Source organism: Gossypium hirsutum, chromosome D05 (assembly GCF_007990345.1).
Source record: "Gossypium hirsutum isolate 1008001.06 chromosome D05, Gossypium_hirsutum_v2.1, whole genome shotgun sequence".
Taxonomy (NCBI): Eukaryota; Viridiplantae; Streptophyta; class Magnoliopsida; order Malvales; family Malvaceae; genus Gossypium; species Gossypium hirsutum.
Genome location: NC_053441.1, coordinates 17,313,651 through 17,328,640, shown reverse-complemented (window position 1 = coordinate 17,328,640; position 14,990 = coordinate 17,313,651). Strand labels below are relative to the sequence as shown.

The 14,990-nt window shown below is 35.4% G+C and overlaps 4 protein-coding genes across 9 annotated transcripts; 2 read left to right on the top strand and 2 right to left on the bottom strand.

Moving 5' to 3' along the window:
- Nucleotides 1-1,161: 1,161 nt before the first annotated feature.
- LOC107905450 (inositol-pentakisphosphate 2-kinase) lies at nt 1,162-4,590 on the top strand. Of its 3 annotated transcripts, none has more exons than XM_016832105.2 (8): nt 1,162-1,422; nt 1,508-1,625; nt 1,806-2,009; nt 2,109-2,256; nt 2,808-2,848; nt 2,969-3,079; nt 3,245-3,841; nt 4,181-4,590. In XM_016832105.2, the coding sequence occupies exons 2-8, from the start codon at nt 1,521-1,523 to the stop codon at nt 4,394-4,396; spliced, it is 1,422 nt and encodes a 473-aa protein (XP_016687594.2). In that variant the 5' UTR covers nt 1,162-1,422; nt 1,508-1,520; the 3' UTR covers nt 4,397-4,590. The 3 variants fall into 3 exon arrangements, with proteins under 3 accessions (XP_016687594.2, XP_016687593.2, XP_040950003.1); XM_016832104.2 differs by having other exon boundaries at nt 1,165-1,422; nt 1,505-1,625; XM_041094069.1 differs by having other exon boundaries at nt 1,216-1,625.
- Nucleotides 4,591-6,223: 1,633 nt separating this feature from the next.
- LOC107905453 (heavy metal-associated isoprenylated plant protein 32) lies at nt 6,224-7,160 on the top strand. The gene is made up of 2 exons (XM_016832110.2): nt 6,224-6,400; nt 6,638-7,160. The coding sequence occupies exons 1-2, from the start codon at nt 6,392-6,394 to the stop codon at nt 6,986-6,988; spliced, it is 360 nt and encodes a 119-aa protein (XP_016687599.2). The 5' UTR covers nt 6,224-6,391; the 3' UTR covers nt 6,989-7,160.
- Nucleotides 7,161-8,548: 1,388 nt separating this feature from the next.
- LOC107905452 (bifunctional dihydrofolate reductase-thymidylate synthase) lies at nt 8,549-10,681 on the bottom strand. The gene is made up of 4 exons (XM_016832109.2): nt 10,542-10,681; nt 9,960-10,085; nt 9,358-9,866; nt 8,549-9,276 (listed from the first exon to the last, which is right to left on the bottom strand). The coding sequence occupies exons 2-4, from the start codon at nt 9,996-9,998 to the stop codon at nt 9,021-9,023; spliced, it is 804 nt and encodes a 267-aa protein (XP_016687598.2). The 5' UTR covers nt 9,999-10,085; nt 10,542-10,681; the 3' UTR covers nt 8,549-9,020.
- LOC107905449 (phosphatidylinositol/phosphatidylcholine transfer protein SFH8) lies at nt 10,413-14,870 on the bottom strand. 4 transcript variants are annotated; one of them, XM_041094066.1, is made up of 15 exons: nt 14,522-14,842; nt 14,375-14,379; nt 13,957-14,251; nt 13,755-13,854; nt 13,305-13,571; nt 13,108-13,185; nt 12,894-12,995; nt 12,747-12,796; nt 12,555-12,654; nt 12,350-12,448; nt 12,110-12,223; nt 11,720-11,852; nt 11,234-11,625; nt 10,898-10,972; nt 10,413-10,797 (listed from the first exon to the last, which is right to left on the bottom strand). In XM_041094066.1, the coding sequence occupies exons 1-15, from the start codon at nt 14,638-14,640 to the stop codon at nt 10,768-10,770; spliced, it is 1,959 nt and encodes a 652-aa protein (XP_040950000.1). In that variant the 5' UTR covers nt 14,641-14,842; the 3' UTR covers nt 10,413-10,767. The 4 variants fall into 4 exon arrangements, with proteins under 4 accessions (XP_040950000.1, XP_040950001.1, XP_016687592.2 ...); XM_041094067.1 differs by lacking the exon at nt 12,110-12,223 and having other exon boundaries at nt 14,522-14,857; XM_016832103.2 differs by having other exon boundaries at nt 14,375-14,638.
- Nucleotides 14,871-14,990: the final 120 nt, after the last annotated feature.

The window sequence follows — 14,990 nt, the reverse complement described above, 5'->3', positions numbered from 1 at the left end:
GTTGATACAATCCCAACAATTATAGTTATTGTCTTGAGATTTGGGTTTTATTTTCTGACTCCATGACAAGTCCCAAAGGTTCATAGAGTGAGAACACCTTAGTTGGTAGAGGGAGTATATACATGAAGGATGTGTAGATAATTAATCTGTAAAGTCACGATCGATGATTGGTGGTTCAATCCACATCACACGTGACTTCACCAATTAATTATCTACACATCCTTTAGGTATGTACTCCCTCTACCAATTATTCAAGCCTAATTATCAATGACAATTTTCTAAAACTTTAACAGTTTTACAAATTGATACATGAACTAATTAAATCAAGTTCCCATGATCCCAAATTCATAAAAATTTCAAGAAATGAGCCACATTTCATCAGTTGACCTTCACGGGATGCTCTTTGCGCATTCATCACGGGCTTTGATCTATGACTCGTGACACTTTAATGTGGTTCCTTAGTATTTGAACCAAGGTAGTTAGTACCGTACCGACAAGTATATAGTTTTTCTATTGGTATTGATATGTACTGGTATCGATCTTTTTGTTGTATCGTTTTGGGTTTATTACTATTTTTTAAAAACATTAGACATATGAATATTTAATGCATTTACAAGTATCAAATAACGAGGTTAAATAAATCTCAAATAAAAAATACTCATCAAAAATGAAATTTTGGTTGAGGTGGTAAATAAAAGATTTTAAAAACATTAGTGGCATAAGTTCAAATCTGACCATATGTATATTTTAAGATAAAAAAATACTAGTTAATTATATAAAATAAATTTTAATAAGCTTTACGAATGCAATATGATTAAATAAACACAAAATAAAATAATAAAAAAATTATTTGATAAAGCATGCATATAATAATTTATAATTAAAGAAATTCAAAATAAATATTAAAAAAATGAAATATTTTGCTACATATTGGTAGACTATATTTCAGGCGATACAATCGATACTAACCGGAATTTACGCCATAACTAAACGTAAAGTTTGTTGTTTTACTAGCATGATCTGAACAGTTCCAAGGAAGTAAATTACCACTTCTTTTTTACAAAATGACACGTATACCCCGCTCGCTCATTTACGCATACGTAACAACGTTGCGTTTCCCAATACTTTACCTCAATACACCTACAAATTTAATTTTGTCTTTTAGTCAACGAAAATCCGAGAGAAAGTCTAGCTCTTTTCCATTACAAGTAAAACTAAAAAGCCAGCTGTGGGTTTATCTCTCTCCCCTACCTTTTTTTCCTTTTATAAAAAATCAAAGCCGAAGAAGATTTCTCCAACGCCTTCTTTTTTCACTTCTCAATCCATTTTCACATTTCCGATAGTTTCGGCTGCGATTTTCTCAATTCTTTAGAGATTTTAACTTAATTTACAATCTACATTGTTCTTCGATATCCCGATCTGGTATTCAGAGCTTTTCAATTCTGTTTTTTTCTCTGAGTTTTTTTCCCATTTGGCTTTAGCTTCTGTTTTGGTGAATGAATAGCAGCCGCCGTAGATAAATGGAGAAAGTGATTTTAGAGGAAAAGGATGCAGTTGATTGGATCTATAGAGGAGAAGGAGCTGCTAATCTTATTCTCGCTTACACTGGATCGTCTCCCGCATTTGTAAGTACTTCAACTGATTCTTTTTTTCTCGGAGCTTTAAATTTAGTCCATTGAAATTTCGAATTTGAAGGGGGTGGAGTATAAAATTCAATTTGTGAATATTCATGCTTGCTTGCTTCTTCTTCTTCTTCTTCTTCTTCTTTTCTTTTTGGATTTTTTTGATAAAATAATTATTATAAGATTGGGAAAGTGCTGCGAATACAAAAGTCGCAACGGAACGGCAACAGTGGCGTGAAAGAAGGCAGAGCTTTAACAACGCATGAACGGCTTCTTTGGCGAGAAAATAAGGAGCTAACGGCGTCGTCAAACAGAGAGATTCTAGAACAGCTTTACGTCAAACATGTTATGATCCCATTGTTAGGCCCAAAACATGTCGATGTTGGGGTATTTATTTATGTTCTAGTTATTATAATTCTGATTTAGTTAATTTGGTTCGATGAGCTTTGTAATCGCTTTTGGATTTTGGTCTTTTGACTTTGGCAGATTCGTGTTCTTGTTACTAAGGAATTCCTTAAGTCCGTTGAGAAGAATGTGACTTGTCACCGGCCTGCTTGGCGAGTTCACTCATCCCAGGTTGATGTAAATCGTGATTCTGTGCTAATCTTATCTGATCATTCGATCTTTCCCGATGGTAATTTGACCTTCTGCTGGTCTCATGTTGTACTTATCAATGTGAAGGGATGATATCTTCTTTGTCACTCTTATAGACTGAGGAAGGCATGACTATGTAATCCTATCCAGCTGAGCTTAATTGAATAGTTTTATAGCTTCCTTCCATCTTATCATTGTGAGGGCAAAGTACTACTAGAGGACTTTTACTAGAATGCAGATGACAAAATGTTTTCCTGCTATAGGTTTGGAAGTAAGGGAAGGATTAGGAAGTGGCTCTCAGTGTGTAATCTGTTTGGAAATTTATAGATCTTATGTTACTTTGTGCAGACTGGAAGTAGGTAAAGGACTGGGAAGTAGCTCTCACTGAGTAATTGATGTGGGAAATATTCAACAATTTGGGAAGACTAAAAGACATGCTTGCAGTCTTCATCATTTTTGTTTTCCTAGAACTTAGTTCATATGCCAGAGTATTAGTTAAATCTAAGTAAAGATGAACCTAGATTAAAATTAGTTTAAATATAGCAAAGGTTCCGTTTGTTTTTTATATGGTTGTACTTTCTTTTATTTCAGGTAATCTTAAAGGTGAACCATGTATAACTGTTGAGATAAAGGTAGATTTCTTCGTATGCCCTTTTCCCTCAATTTCTTTGTGTAATCAACTGTCTTTTTGGCGTGTTCTTCATTTTCATTTGCTTCGCCAAGTTTTAACTTCAATTGTTTCGATGAAGTAGCCCAAATGTGGATTTCTCCCATTTTCAAGATTCATAACTGAAGAAAATGCTGTTAAGAGAAATGTAGTTCGGTTTAGAATGCACCAAGCACTGAAGTTGCATAATCAAGAGGTAACTTTATGTATCTTCATATTAGTAGGGGGTTTTTCTGGGTGCTAAGTTGTTGCTGTGTCAACATGCAAGGGAAGGGTGTCTCTTTGTAGCACTTTCTGACCCATATATTGGCCAATATGGCCATTTTGTTGAAATATCTGTGACATTTCAAAAATATTTCAGATATCAGAATATAGTGAATATAATCCGCTGGATTTATTCTCTGGATCCAGAGAAGGGATACAAAAAGCTATTGAAGCTCTGTATGCCACTCCTCAGAACAATTTCCGTGTATTTCTGAATGGTTCTATTGTATTTGGGGGTTTGGGTGGTGGCACGAACAGCACTACTGTTCAGGTTGGTGAGGCCTTTGAAGATATACTTAAGAATGTCATTCAGGCAGATAATGGCCAGCGCACAACTAGTTTTCTACAGCTTGTTGCTGAGACAATTTATATTTCTGGTGCTTTAGAACAACTTCTTGAAGTTCAGAAGCTTGATACTTATGACATTGAGGGGGCGATTCATGCTTATTACAACATAATTTCTCAACCTTGTATGGTCTGTAGAGAATTGTGTAAAGATAAATTATCATGCCGCTATACCTCTTTGCACTCCATTCCATTGGATCAAAGCTTGAAGATTGTAAAGGACTATCTGATAGCTGCAACTGCGAAGGACTGTAGTCTGATGATTAGTTTTAGACCAAAGGAAGATGGTAGACTCCCTTCTCACAATACTGTATATCTAGGATCAACTAACCAAGCTTTTGAGTACAAGGTAGATTCCAAAGCCATTTTCATTTGACTCATACTCTACATCATTATTGCTATAGTATTGTATTAGTATCGTCATGGCATATGAAATTGATCCATCAAAATATGTTTTTGATGCATGGGTTGATTTTGAAGTCAAATTTTTGTGATTCTTTTGCATATATAATTTCCATTAGGGCCATGATAATTTGCTCAGTCCTTATAAATAAACCTATAAAAATCATTATATAGCTCTTTGTTTAACAAGAAATTCTTTTGGGCTGAAATCAAAGTCATCTATGGCAGCTTTTCTTACTTCGTTCTCATTTTACATGCATATCTTATCTAAATTGCAAATTTCTAGGTGTATTTCATTGATCTGGATCTGAAACCCTTGAAGAAAATGGAGGCTTATTACGAGTTAGATAAGAAAATTGTTAGCTGCTATTCTCAGATGGTGAAAACTGAGCATGAAACAGATAAAGCTGTTACAATAAACTCCAATGGAAGTGTACGAGATCAAAGATACGCATTAGAAGACAGTTTGTTTACTGAAGGTTGTACTGGTAAGTGCAAGTAGTTCTTATTATATGATCCCTGAACTGTTGTTGTAAAAGTAAAGGTTGCAAGGAGCCAAGATGATTAACTCGTCATTAGGCTCAAGTTCTTCCTTTCACCACTTTTTGGGGCTTTTGGATTTCCCTTGGAGAAAATAATCTCTTGTGTGTATCTTTTGCTTAAAGATTTATTTGAGTTGATATCCTTTTTGTTTTCCTTCTGGTAATTCCTCTACTTTCACAGCAGCTGTGTATTTATGGATTTATAATCAAACTTACCCATGTCTAAGGTACTACTTGGTGGCAAAGGATTTAATCCTTTTCCAATTTGTTGTACAATCCATGCAACATGGACCGCCATAAAATCAGATAACCATGTGCATCCTCTTTCCAGAGTATGGTTAGTTGATAATCTACCAAAAATGTTACTGCTATTCCTATACTTAGTCGAATAAATAAATGAATGCTCTCATGTTTTGTAAAGCTATGATATTTCTCAGCCCCTTGAAGTAAAATTCCAAGTTGTCAATAATCATCTATTCTTGCCATCGAACTTCACATCTTTTTCCTTTGCTTAGAACGAGGTAATGCATTTTATATCTTTCAGTGTTTATATTGGCATGTCTCATCAGGTTTAAGAGGAAGAGCTTTTTAACATTCCTTGGTGAAAAAATATATCAAAATGACGGAACATAAGGTAAGGGTTTGGGCTAACAGGGAAAGTGATGTGCCAACTACTCACTGCCGTTACATCTCGATTCTACATGCCAAATTATGAATCATACAGCTGGATATTGAAGTTACTGCTTTTTTTTGTGTGGCTAACTTGATTGTAATTTATGGTGATGAGAAAGAGTACTCATTGCATTAAAGTTGATGAGATGAGAGCAGAGTTTTTGTTTGAAAGACCAACTAATGAATTTTGTTCTCTGATTTGTTTCTAAACCTGACCAATTTGTGTAATTTTTCCTAATTTAATGTGATAAGACTCATAGAGCAACAACTAAAATTCTCAAAAGACCTTAATTTGAGCTTTCCATCAGCTTCAATGTTACACAAAGCATTAAAAAAATTGTAATAGTTTGTATAATTGGAAAATGTAATGCGATATGTATTAAAAAAATTACAAGATTTATAAAAAATTATATAATTAAGAAATGTGTGCAACTATACAAAACATTAGAAATGTTATAATTTGTGTGACTACACAGAACATTATGGAAGTTGTGTAATTGAGTAATATTTTGTATAACTCGAGGGGATGGGAGCATTGAAGGGAGGACGTCTGGGTCGTAGGCAGACAGGCTTGGTCTCACATCACATGTCCACAATGGGGGAGATAGGGACGCGTGGGTAACCGTAGAAACACGGCTAAATTTGCAGTGAAAAACTCAAGGTGAGTCATAGGTCTGACAGTGTTCTGCAATTACAAGAAAATGTTGTTCCATCTGGTTATTCTGATATCTCTCGGATAAACCATCCCACTGTCTGTACTCTGTACAAATGATTATTTGCTCAGTCGACTGGGAACTTTTCATAGCATGAAATCGTCAATGTCATACTGGTTGTATGATTTAGTTTTAGCAATTGAAAGAACATACATTTGTGAGCCAGGGAAACCATTCAAAACTTGTTAACATCATCATGAGTGAAAACTCCCAAGTATGAAGGTTTCTGTTTTTTCCCTTCATGTGCGTAAACATTCCACATTTAATGAGCAAGGTGCCATTGGTAAACAATCAAACATCTTCTGACTGGCATTTACTTCTCACCAACTAATACTGTCAGTTCATTTACTTCCCAACAAAACTTCTTTTATCCAAAGCCATAAGTAAAAAAACAAACATATTTAGAAGACAAAAAATTTACATGTAATGAAATGAAAGTTTGAGAGAGATGTAGTAATAATTTTATATATAAGAGTAAGACTGCTTGGATCCATTGAAAAAAAAAAGCTTCTTCACATTCCTAAGTCTTATACAACTTTGTTTATTGTGTCTGCTTTATTCAAAAACACCATGTCGAAGGTTTCATTCCATTCCCTTGATACCTATTTTGCTTCCTATATTTGCGCTTTTTATATATGTAATTTGATGTTTGTTCTGTGGAAGCATTTAATTTTGAACTCATCAATTCCTGCTCTGCCATTCTCTCCCTGCAGCCTGCACTGACATCCTACAGTACTTCTATTTGTCATAGGATATTATTGTTCTGAGCAGGGACAAAGTAACATAGAATCTGACTCTTTGTTTTGGCTGTTGCAGAAAACAATCCTGTCAGTCGAGCTGCTGTGTCCAAAGTGCAGGCAGAAGGTAATGCATGTAATTTCAGAGCTAGTGGGGATAACGTCCATCACCCTCGATCCATCGAAAAATACGGTAATGGTTACCGGCGAAGCTGATCCGTTTAAGATCATTAAGAAAGTCAGGAAGTTCCGTAAACACGCATCGATCGTAAGTATAGGGGCCGCAAAAGAGGAGAAGAAGGATGAGAAGAAAGATGAGAAGAAGGATAGCCGGAAAGATGTAGTGATATACTCTCCAAAGACATGCCGGAGATGTGAAGTTTGGTACGTTGTGCATGATGATCTTTACCATCATTGTTCCATTCTGTAAAATTAAGATCCCCCCATATTCCCAATGTAAGCTTTTGTTGCATATCTAGAATTCTAGTTTCAAAATGACAAGTGCCAGAGGAACTTCATATCTTTCAAGTAGCTCTGGATAAGCATATTTAGCCTTTTTCGGTCCCTTGTATATCATAAACCTTATGATGTTTCATGGCCAACTTTTAGTATGTCTAAAAGGTTTATATTTCTTTTATCAATCATTTTATTTTCTGCAAAATACACATTTCCCGAATATAGAGATTCATCCCATTAGTTGGAATAATCCCATTAATGGTTAGAAATGGCTATGTTTATTACTTTTCTTTTTAACTCTAGCTTCACATAAAAAATATTAATATTAAATTATTTAACTTTTTCCACACGTTACATGAATTAAAGTATAAATACGTGTGTATTTACCATATAATAGTTTAGATTTAATTGTTAAAAAAAAAACTCTTTCAAACTTTATTAACGTAGTTTAAACTTTTAGCAAATTAAAATCAGCTGTCCATGAAATAGGAACGCATTATTTACATTTTCATCGTGAAAGCATTTTACATCTAAATTAATAACTAAACTAACAGAAGCACTTGTTTAGTATAGTAATATTTTGAAGCTCAATTAAAATGGAACAATAATTAAATGAGGTTTGTTGTAATTAATTTTATTTCAAACTTGATGCATCTTGTATGAGCTCACAAATATTTTTAACTATAAATTTTAAAAAACAATAAAGCCATAGTAGTAATATCACAAGAAACATTGGCTTCTGATTAGAATTAGAAGAGATGTGACAGTTGGATTATTTGTATAAATCACAAAATGTATCCTCATTGCCGGCAATGGAGTGGTCAGTTTTTATACAAATGGAGATGTGTTTAATAAATATTAATCTATGAAAGCTGTCTATTTTACTTGGATGATATCAACACGTTTGATCCATTTCCTTTTAGTAGGAAAAAGACTTTACAACATTTTAGGTGCCTATTATTATTAATGCTGCTTCCTTGCTTCTACCTACCGTTCCCGACTATATTCAGCATGAGAATGATCATTTTAATTACCCTTTCCCTAGTTGAGAGTTTTATCATTACCAGGCTTCAATAACAGATCATTGGGCTGCCTTGCTTTTAGCTTTTTCATCCTTATGGGCTTTTATTGAGATATTGGATTACCTCTTCGGCCTTGAAAGGTGGCAAAGCACCTACCTAAAACCCCCAAAAAAAAAGAAAAGGGTTCTCCATGCAAAGGCAAAATTGCTTTTGAAGGCCTAAATTGTGATTTGCTCAAACCGCAAGTAGAAAAAACATAAATAAATAACCTGCACAACCCCAAAACCGTCCCTTCACTTCTCAACCAGGCAAAATACTAACACAAACTAGATTCATATAATTGAATGTGTTTGATGCAAGTTAAAGCACAACAGTTCCTGCAATTCTCTTTTGAGTGAGGTGCCATTATCTTAACGCCATTTTGCTGCTCAAACATTTGTACAATATTTATGTAAAATGTAATTGTCTATACAACAAGACAACCATTGGCATTGCTTCAGAGAGAAATATAATTGAATGCTAATAAAAGGGCAGTGAATCTTTCTATTTCTCTTTACAATCATCCTAAAAACCCAATGGATCAAAGATGCAGAGTCTTTTCTTTTGCTCATTGATCACCAAAATTTGCATTCCCTATGGACAGGATAATCTTTGTACAAAAAAAAGAATGAATTCGATAAAGAAGAACCAACCTAAGGTACAGCAACAACATAAGTAAGTACCTTAGTTATATAAGAAGATGAAAAGATCTGCAAAGATAGACTTACATTGTACCAAATCACAACATGGACTGGGGATGATGCTCATATTTACATTTAAACATCAGCAACAACAATAAAATGTAAGGCAAAGAGCAGTAGAGTCATAGAGAACCAAAGTTTAAGACTACCTAGGCAAATGAATTCTGCATCTAACCAGTCAAGGATCTTGCTTGCCACTTGAGATAGTTTCATGAACAAGTCTCAGTAGTATTTACTAATCGACTCATTCATCTCGTCTCTCAACAATCATCCTGGGCAAGAAACTCAAGTCTTTTACCTCATAATTATCAGTTGTCCTAGATCTAACACGAACATAAGTTGCAAATGAAAACCGGACATTATTTTCTTCCAATGGCTTCGAAGAGTACAACAGCTGGAAACAAGACGAGTCAATTGAAGGAATGAAGGTATCGCATTCAATGCTTGTCCCAATTTCAGTAATGTGAATGGCTTCGCAACCTGGAGCATTGAGTGTTTCCCTGCATTGTAAAACATCAAAACATTATCTTTCCCCAACAAATATGCAATTAAAATTCAACAACTTTTACTAAAAAATCTACCTGAATATCTGGCCACCGCCAATGACAAACACCTTCTCTATTGAAAAACAATAAGGATCCTCGGCTAATAGTTCGAAAGCTGATGGAATGCTCCCACATATTACAACATTTTCTCCAGTTGTAATATCAGAACTCTGGGAACGAGTAAGGACAACATTCAGGCGACCGGGTAAAGGTCTAAACTCAAGTGGAATACTCTCCCAGGTTTTTCTACCCATTACTACAGCATTCTTCTTCTCAGGATCTGATGTTGTCACTGTAAGTTCCTTGAAGAATTTGAGATCAGAAGGCAATCTCCATGGCAACTTGCCATCTTTCCCTATTCCCATTTCACGAGTTGCAGCCACTACGACTCGGTAATTCCTCGGGGAAGCACTGTTAGATAGGCTCCGTAGATTATCACCCGACATTACAGAAAACCCATGCTTTGCAATCTCGTTAAAACCTCTTAAAAATTGAGACCCAGAGATAAGATTGGGAAACCCATTTTTGTAACGACTCAGAAGAACCTAAAAATAAAAACGCAGATCGCGAGAACAATAAGTCAGATAATACGACGCAAGCGAAAGTGTAGAAAGGAAACCCCATATAACTATACAAACCTTGGAGAAAAGTTTGTTACTCTGCAGACGCGTCAACATTGAGAAGAAAATGAGATCCAATAACCAAAATCTTTGAACATCGGAACAAACCACCAAAAGAGTCCGACCAGAACAGGTGCTCTGCTTCTGTTTGAAACACCGACGGTCATGGAGGGAGTCCAGCAAATATTATTGACCCTTTTTTCTTTGCGATTTACATTCTTTTTGGCTTTTTTTAGAAAAAAGGAAAACTATTACACAAATATAATATTATTTACACAAAAAGGTAATTATTTTTTACATTTTTTAACACCTTAATCAATTATTAATATGTTAATAAATAATTCTTTAAACCTGATATGTATATATAGCATAAATTAACAGTGATAAACATTTTTAATATAATATATTTTAACATAAATAAAATAAATGCATTATTTATGTAGCATAAATTATTAATATGTTAATAAATAATTCTTTAAACCTGATATGTATATATAGCATAAACACAATGAACAAAAAGATATAACACAAACAATAACACAAAATATTTGTGTTACAAAACAAAACAACATTTTATACTACATTAAAATGTGCACTAACCCAACAAAAAAAATATCCATTCACCACTGCAAAACCAGCCGGTCCGAATGACACTGTTACACGCTTCTGTTTGGTATTTTTATTTACACCTCATTTCCCTTCGACTCTGATAATCTGATATATCACCCCAACAAAGCTTTCTATCCATCTTCAATATGCATGCATACACACACCACAAATATTATTGAACATTTGATCGATTCTTTTCGGTACATACATCTCATTCTCATTTGCACCAGCAAAACAGCTTCCTTCTCTGCATCATGCATGCAAACGTACAAATCATTTATCTAACTAATGAAAATTTAATCATATTGCATCAGTTCACGGTTGAATTTGATTATCTTTTGACTTACCCCAGGTTTGACTACTACTTCACTTTGTATGCGTGCAAGGAGTTCGTCCTGCCGAATTATAGCTTCATGGAGAGCCTGCTCATGTAAACAACAGTCGTCAAGAAACAAGAAAACATGCATCATTACGGAATCCTTATATCAAATAACAAACGGTGCTGTACCACTGTAGCCTCCTCTTACATCAGGCTCCAGTCATTTAGTAAAGGAGTAGAACAGTTTGGGACAAAGATCAAGACAGGCTTGAAATGCTTCTTAAGGCTACTCACAAGTAACAACCTAAGAACGCGGCATGGAAGAGATAATCTATACTCGGAGCTGGAAGCATAGAATGGTTACCTTCTTTGTAGCAATTAGTTCTGCTTCTAGCATTTCCACACGATACATAGCAGCATTCAACAACTCCTCTTTCTCATGAGGCATCTCAAATCGTTTTGATTGCAGCATCTCAATCTTCTCTTCTAGATCACCCAGCCTTCTTACAACAGATGACAGGACGTCTGCCTCAGTAAACCTTGGAGCAGGAGAAGGTGGACGAGTTTCCTCCTTGTACGTTGGTTCAATATGCTGCTCAGGAATGCTACATGTTAAATCAGTTGAACTCTTCTTTTTCATCAGATTCAATGCCATTGTTTGGATAAATGTTAAAAAAGTCAAGAAGGCAACAACTATAGCAATGATACGACCATAGATTCCTTTTGGAGTTTGCCTTTCCAGCAGCAGAGGAGTCCCTGCAATTAAAGATAGTAGGCTTCATTGAAGTAAAAAAGAAAAAAGAAAAGATGAATAAATAAAATACCTTTTAACGTAGCTCATTTTGCTAACCTTCAGAAGTATATAGAGTTTGACGTGACACTTGTTTCTCACATTCCAAATCTACAACCTTGTCAATCATGGGAACATACTCACCATACTCAGACGAACCACCACCACAGATCACCTTGCCAGCCATTCTAGCCTATACAAATATCATGGTATGTTGTTACAACTTCAAGATTGAAGAATTTATAGTCTGACACTGAAAGTGCAGTTCCACTTCTTAGGGTGCTACCATGTTATTTTATACAGTGAGCAAAGCATCCACCTATATACTCACTCTTGAATAGAAGAAAACTATTCTGGTATTAGGTGGTCTTTTAAACTATGAATCTAGCATGTAACGAATGAAATCCTTTTATGCCACTTAAATCTGTCAAGCAATTTGCAACTATCTACCTCTTCACTAACGGGAGCCAATATTGGATGTAAATAGCTTCTAGTTTTCTTAGGGGAAGCAAGTTCTTCCACTTCAGATCCTGACTCAGCAGCAGATGTGTCACTACTCTTTATCTGATTCAGGATGAACATTTAATGCAGAAATAAAAATTAGAGAATATTTGATTAAATTCTAACAATGCAAAATACAAAGCTGAGAAGGTATAATATGCACTGCAAAAGACAAATAATGAACCGTACCAAAGGATAACATGGCTTATCATAGGCAATTACCCTTCCCTCACTGTTTGAAACTGTTACAATCTGTCTGGGAAATAGTGCTTCACCACTGGCAATCATCTACATTAAGATAGCATTCATATTGCTTAAAACATGTATGGGATAACAATGAAAATGAAGGAGATTGGAAAATAACCCAAATTTATTCACATAGTGCATATTACACCTTTAATATGTTGGGGTCTTGCCAGGGACCTTTGTCTGATCTCATACAACCTCCCTGGTCAGAACAAATGCAGCTACCTCCAAGAAATTGCGGCAACTCACTAACCAAGTTCAATATATCAAAACCCTTTACTTTCCAGCACAACTAAATGTGAATTAACCCACATATCAGCAACCAAAAACATTTTATTACCTTGCTTCAATAATTTCAAGCAACTTATTCTGGTAGTTGCTACCCAGAACCTGAGAGAAATTTCAAAAATGAGGTAACTTCCAGTAACCGAGAGTCCATACTTCAACTCTAGTAAAAAACCAAATTATACAAAGATTTTGAACTTACATTGATCTTACTAGCTGTTTTAGAATCAAGAAAAGATTTGACAGCTTTCAGGCCCATTTTAAAACCCGGACCAGCGTTAATGATGAACATACGGTAAAGAGTCTGTAGAAGGGCAATCATAATAAACATTCCTGACAAATTTCTATCAATGCTGATAACACAAGCTATATTCACAAAATATCTGAGCAGATTAGCAATAGGACGAACATGCTACCTCAGGGTAGTTATCACCATCAATCTTCTGCAGCCGCCTCACAAGATCTTGTGCAGTCTTGGTAAAGTTTTTATATCCCTGAGAACAAAAATGACTGGAAGTGATCAACATGCAAATACTGTGATAGACTCTTGTCAGGCCATCATAAAATGATGGCAGGGAGGACCCTAAAATATAAGAAGCAACATAAAACATACCATGCCTTGAACATCCAAAATAGTTGTACTTGAATCTATGTGTCTCTTCGCAGCAATGGAGCAAGCCGGAAACTTAATAGCAAAACACTTCTCAAATTCCTGCACATGGTATCTTACATATCGTTCCAAAGTTGTGACTCGCATGAGCTTGTCAGGTTCAACTTTTCCTAGCAATTCAATGTAAACCGGTCTTCCTTCCTTATCCACCCCATGATAACCTTGAGGGTAGTACTTCAACACTTCATTCAACTCACTGAACTCAAAATCCTGGTTAAATCATAATAACATTAAAAAAAAACAAAAAAGGTCAGTGTTTCTCTACAAAAAAGCAGGCAACAAGTGAATAACAACTTGGAAAAAAAAGTTATACATGTCCTTAAAACTAAGGATAGAAGCAAATATCTAATGCAGTAAGTAAGTAAGAGCATTCCTGCAATAAGATGGGATCACCTCCAAAATAGTATCAGTACCAAAGTCTTTCCTCCATTGGATCATATTATCCCACATGTGCTTTGCTTTTTCGATGTCGAACTTCCTTGCTTTCAAGAATCTGCAAGAAAACCACCAAGCACAGTACAAATAAACCAATTTTGCATCGGTAAAAATCGTTGAAGCAATCCTACATAAAAAGCATAGTGGATTTTAAACGTACCTCAGTAGCATATGATAATCGTCATGCCTAGCAGGAAGCAACTGCTCGGCTATTAATGCCTGACGGAAAGCATCAACAGTCTGCAGCTCCTCGATATCACGAAAGTCCTTAATCGAAACAGAGAGACCACTTTTCCTCCTACTACTCTTCTTCTTAAGAGAACGTTTAAACTTACTCGATGCCTTTATCGCTTTCTTCTTTAAATTCCCGATTCTAGTCCTCCTGTCATCTTCAGAGACTTCGAAATCCGATTTCCTGTCTTTCCTTTCATCATTACAAACAATACCTTCAAAACCTACAACAAGTTCATCGATATTCAGAAATATTATTAGTTCAAACGATGCAGCAAGTAACGATCAAAGAAAAAAAAACTAATAAGCATGAAGCATAGACTTGGCAGCAGAAAAGTTCCACTCACAAGGCCTTGCGAAACGATCGAGCGGGCCGGACATGTTTGAAGGATCAGTCTCGTGGAAAAGGGCAACACACGATCCAGAACGTGGATACGATTGTTTAGAAAGGGAACCGAAATCAATGGGAGTAGCGAAGGAACTGAAGATTTTACCAGTGGGATCTAAAAAGGAAACGGCAGTTCGAAGAAATCGATCTTCGGGAATGACGTGGCTGCTCAGGTTTAGACGGACAAAACAAACAAAAGAGAGATAAATTAATACATAAATACATCGCAAAAAACTAAAAGGTAAAAATATTATTTATATATTAATTATCGGCGGAGCAAACGTCAAACAGGAAAGGGACCCAGATGGGATGGGGGGACCGACTTTCTCTCCGTTTGAAAAGTAAACTGGTAGTGTTAATAAACTGCTGCAGTGAGTAGATATTGTTCACGGGAATTTGCTTACGGAAAACGAGTTTCTGTCGGTGCCTTTAACTGTTTTATTCTCTCTTATGTTCAAAGTGCAGGGCAGGATATTTTTACAGTTAAAAACAATCATATCAATGTCGTGCCTCAGGGCGAAGCTAAAAAATATTTTTAGTGGAGTCAAATTTAAATCGTAAATTTTATTATAGTA

Bases quoted from the DNA above. Each gene is read 5' to 3' on its own strand.
- LOC107905449 (XM_041094066.1), bottom strand. From the start codon at position 14,640: ATGTATTTATGTATTAATTTATCTCTCTTTTGTTTGTTTTGTCCGTCT. The intron at 11,853-12,109 runs GTAGATAGTTGC...ATATTTGTATAG, and splicing joins TGGCTCCCGTTAGTGAAGAG to GCTAGAATGGCTGGCAAGGT. The intron at 10,798-10,897 runs GTAAGTCAAAAG...TGCATGATGCAG, and splicing joins AAGTAGTAGTCAAACCTGGG to AGAAGGAAGCTGTTTTGCTG.
- LOC107905452 (XM_016832109.2), bottom strand. From the start codon at position 9,998: ATGTTGACGCGTCTGCAGAGTAACAAACTTTTCTCCAAG. The intron at 9,867-9,959 runs GTTTGTATAGTT...TTTTATTTTTAG, and splicing joins GTAACAAACTTTTCTCCAAG to GTTCTTCTGAGTCGTTACAA. The intron at 9,277-9,357 runs GTAGATTTTTTA...TTTACAATGCAG, and splicing joins GGCGGTGGCCAGATATTCAG to GGAAACACTCAATGCTCCAG.
- LOC107905450 (XM_016832105.2), top strand. From the start codon at position 1,521: ATGGAGAAAGTGATTTTAGAGGAAAAGGATGCAGTTGATTGGATCTAT. The intron at 1,626-1,805 runs GTAAGTACTTCA...AATTATTATAAG, and splicing joins CTGGATCGTCTCCCGCATTT to ATTGGGAAAGTGCTGCGAAT. The intron at 2,010-2,108 runs GTATTTATTTAT...TGACTTTGGCAG, and splicing joins CAAAACATGTCGATGTTGGG to ATTCGTGTTCTTGTTACTAA.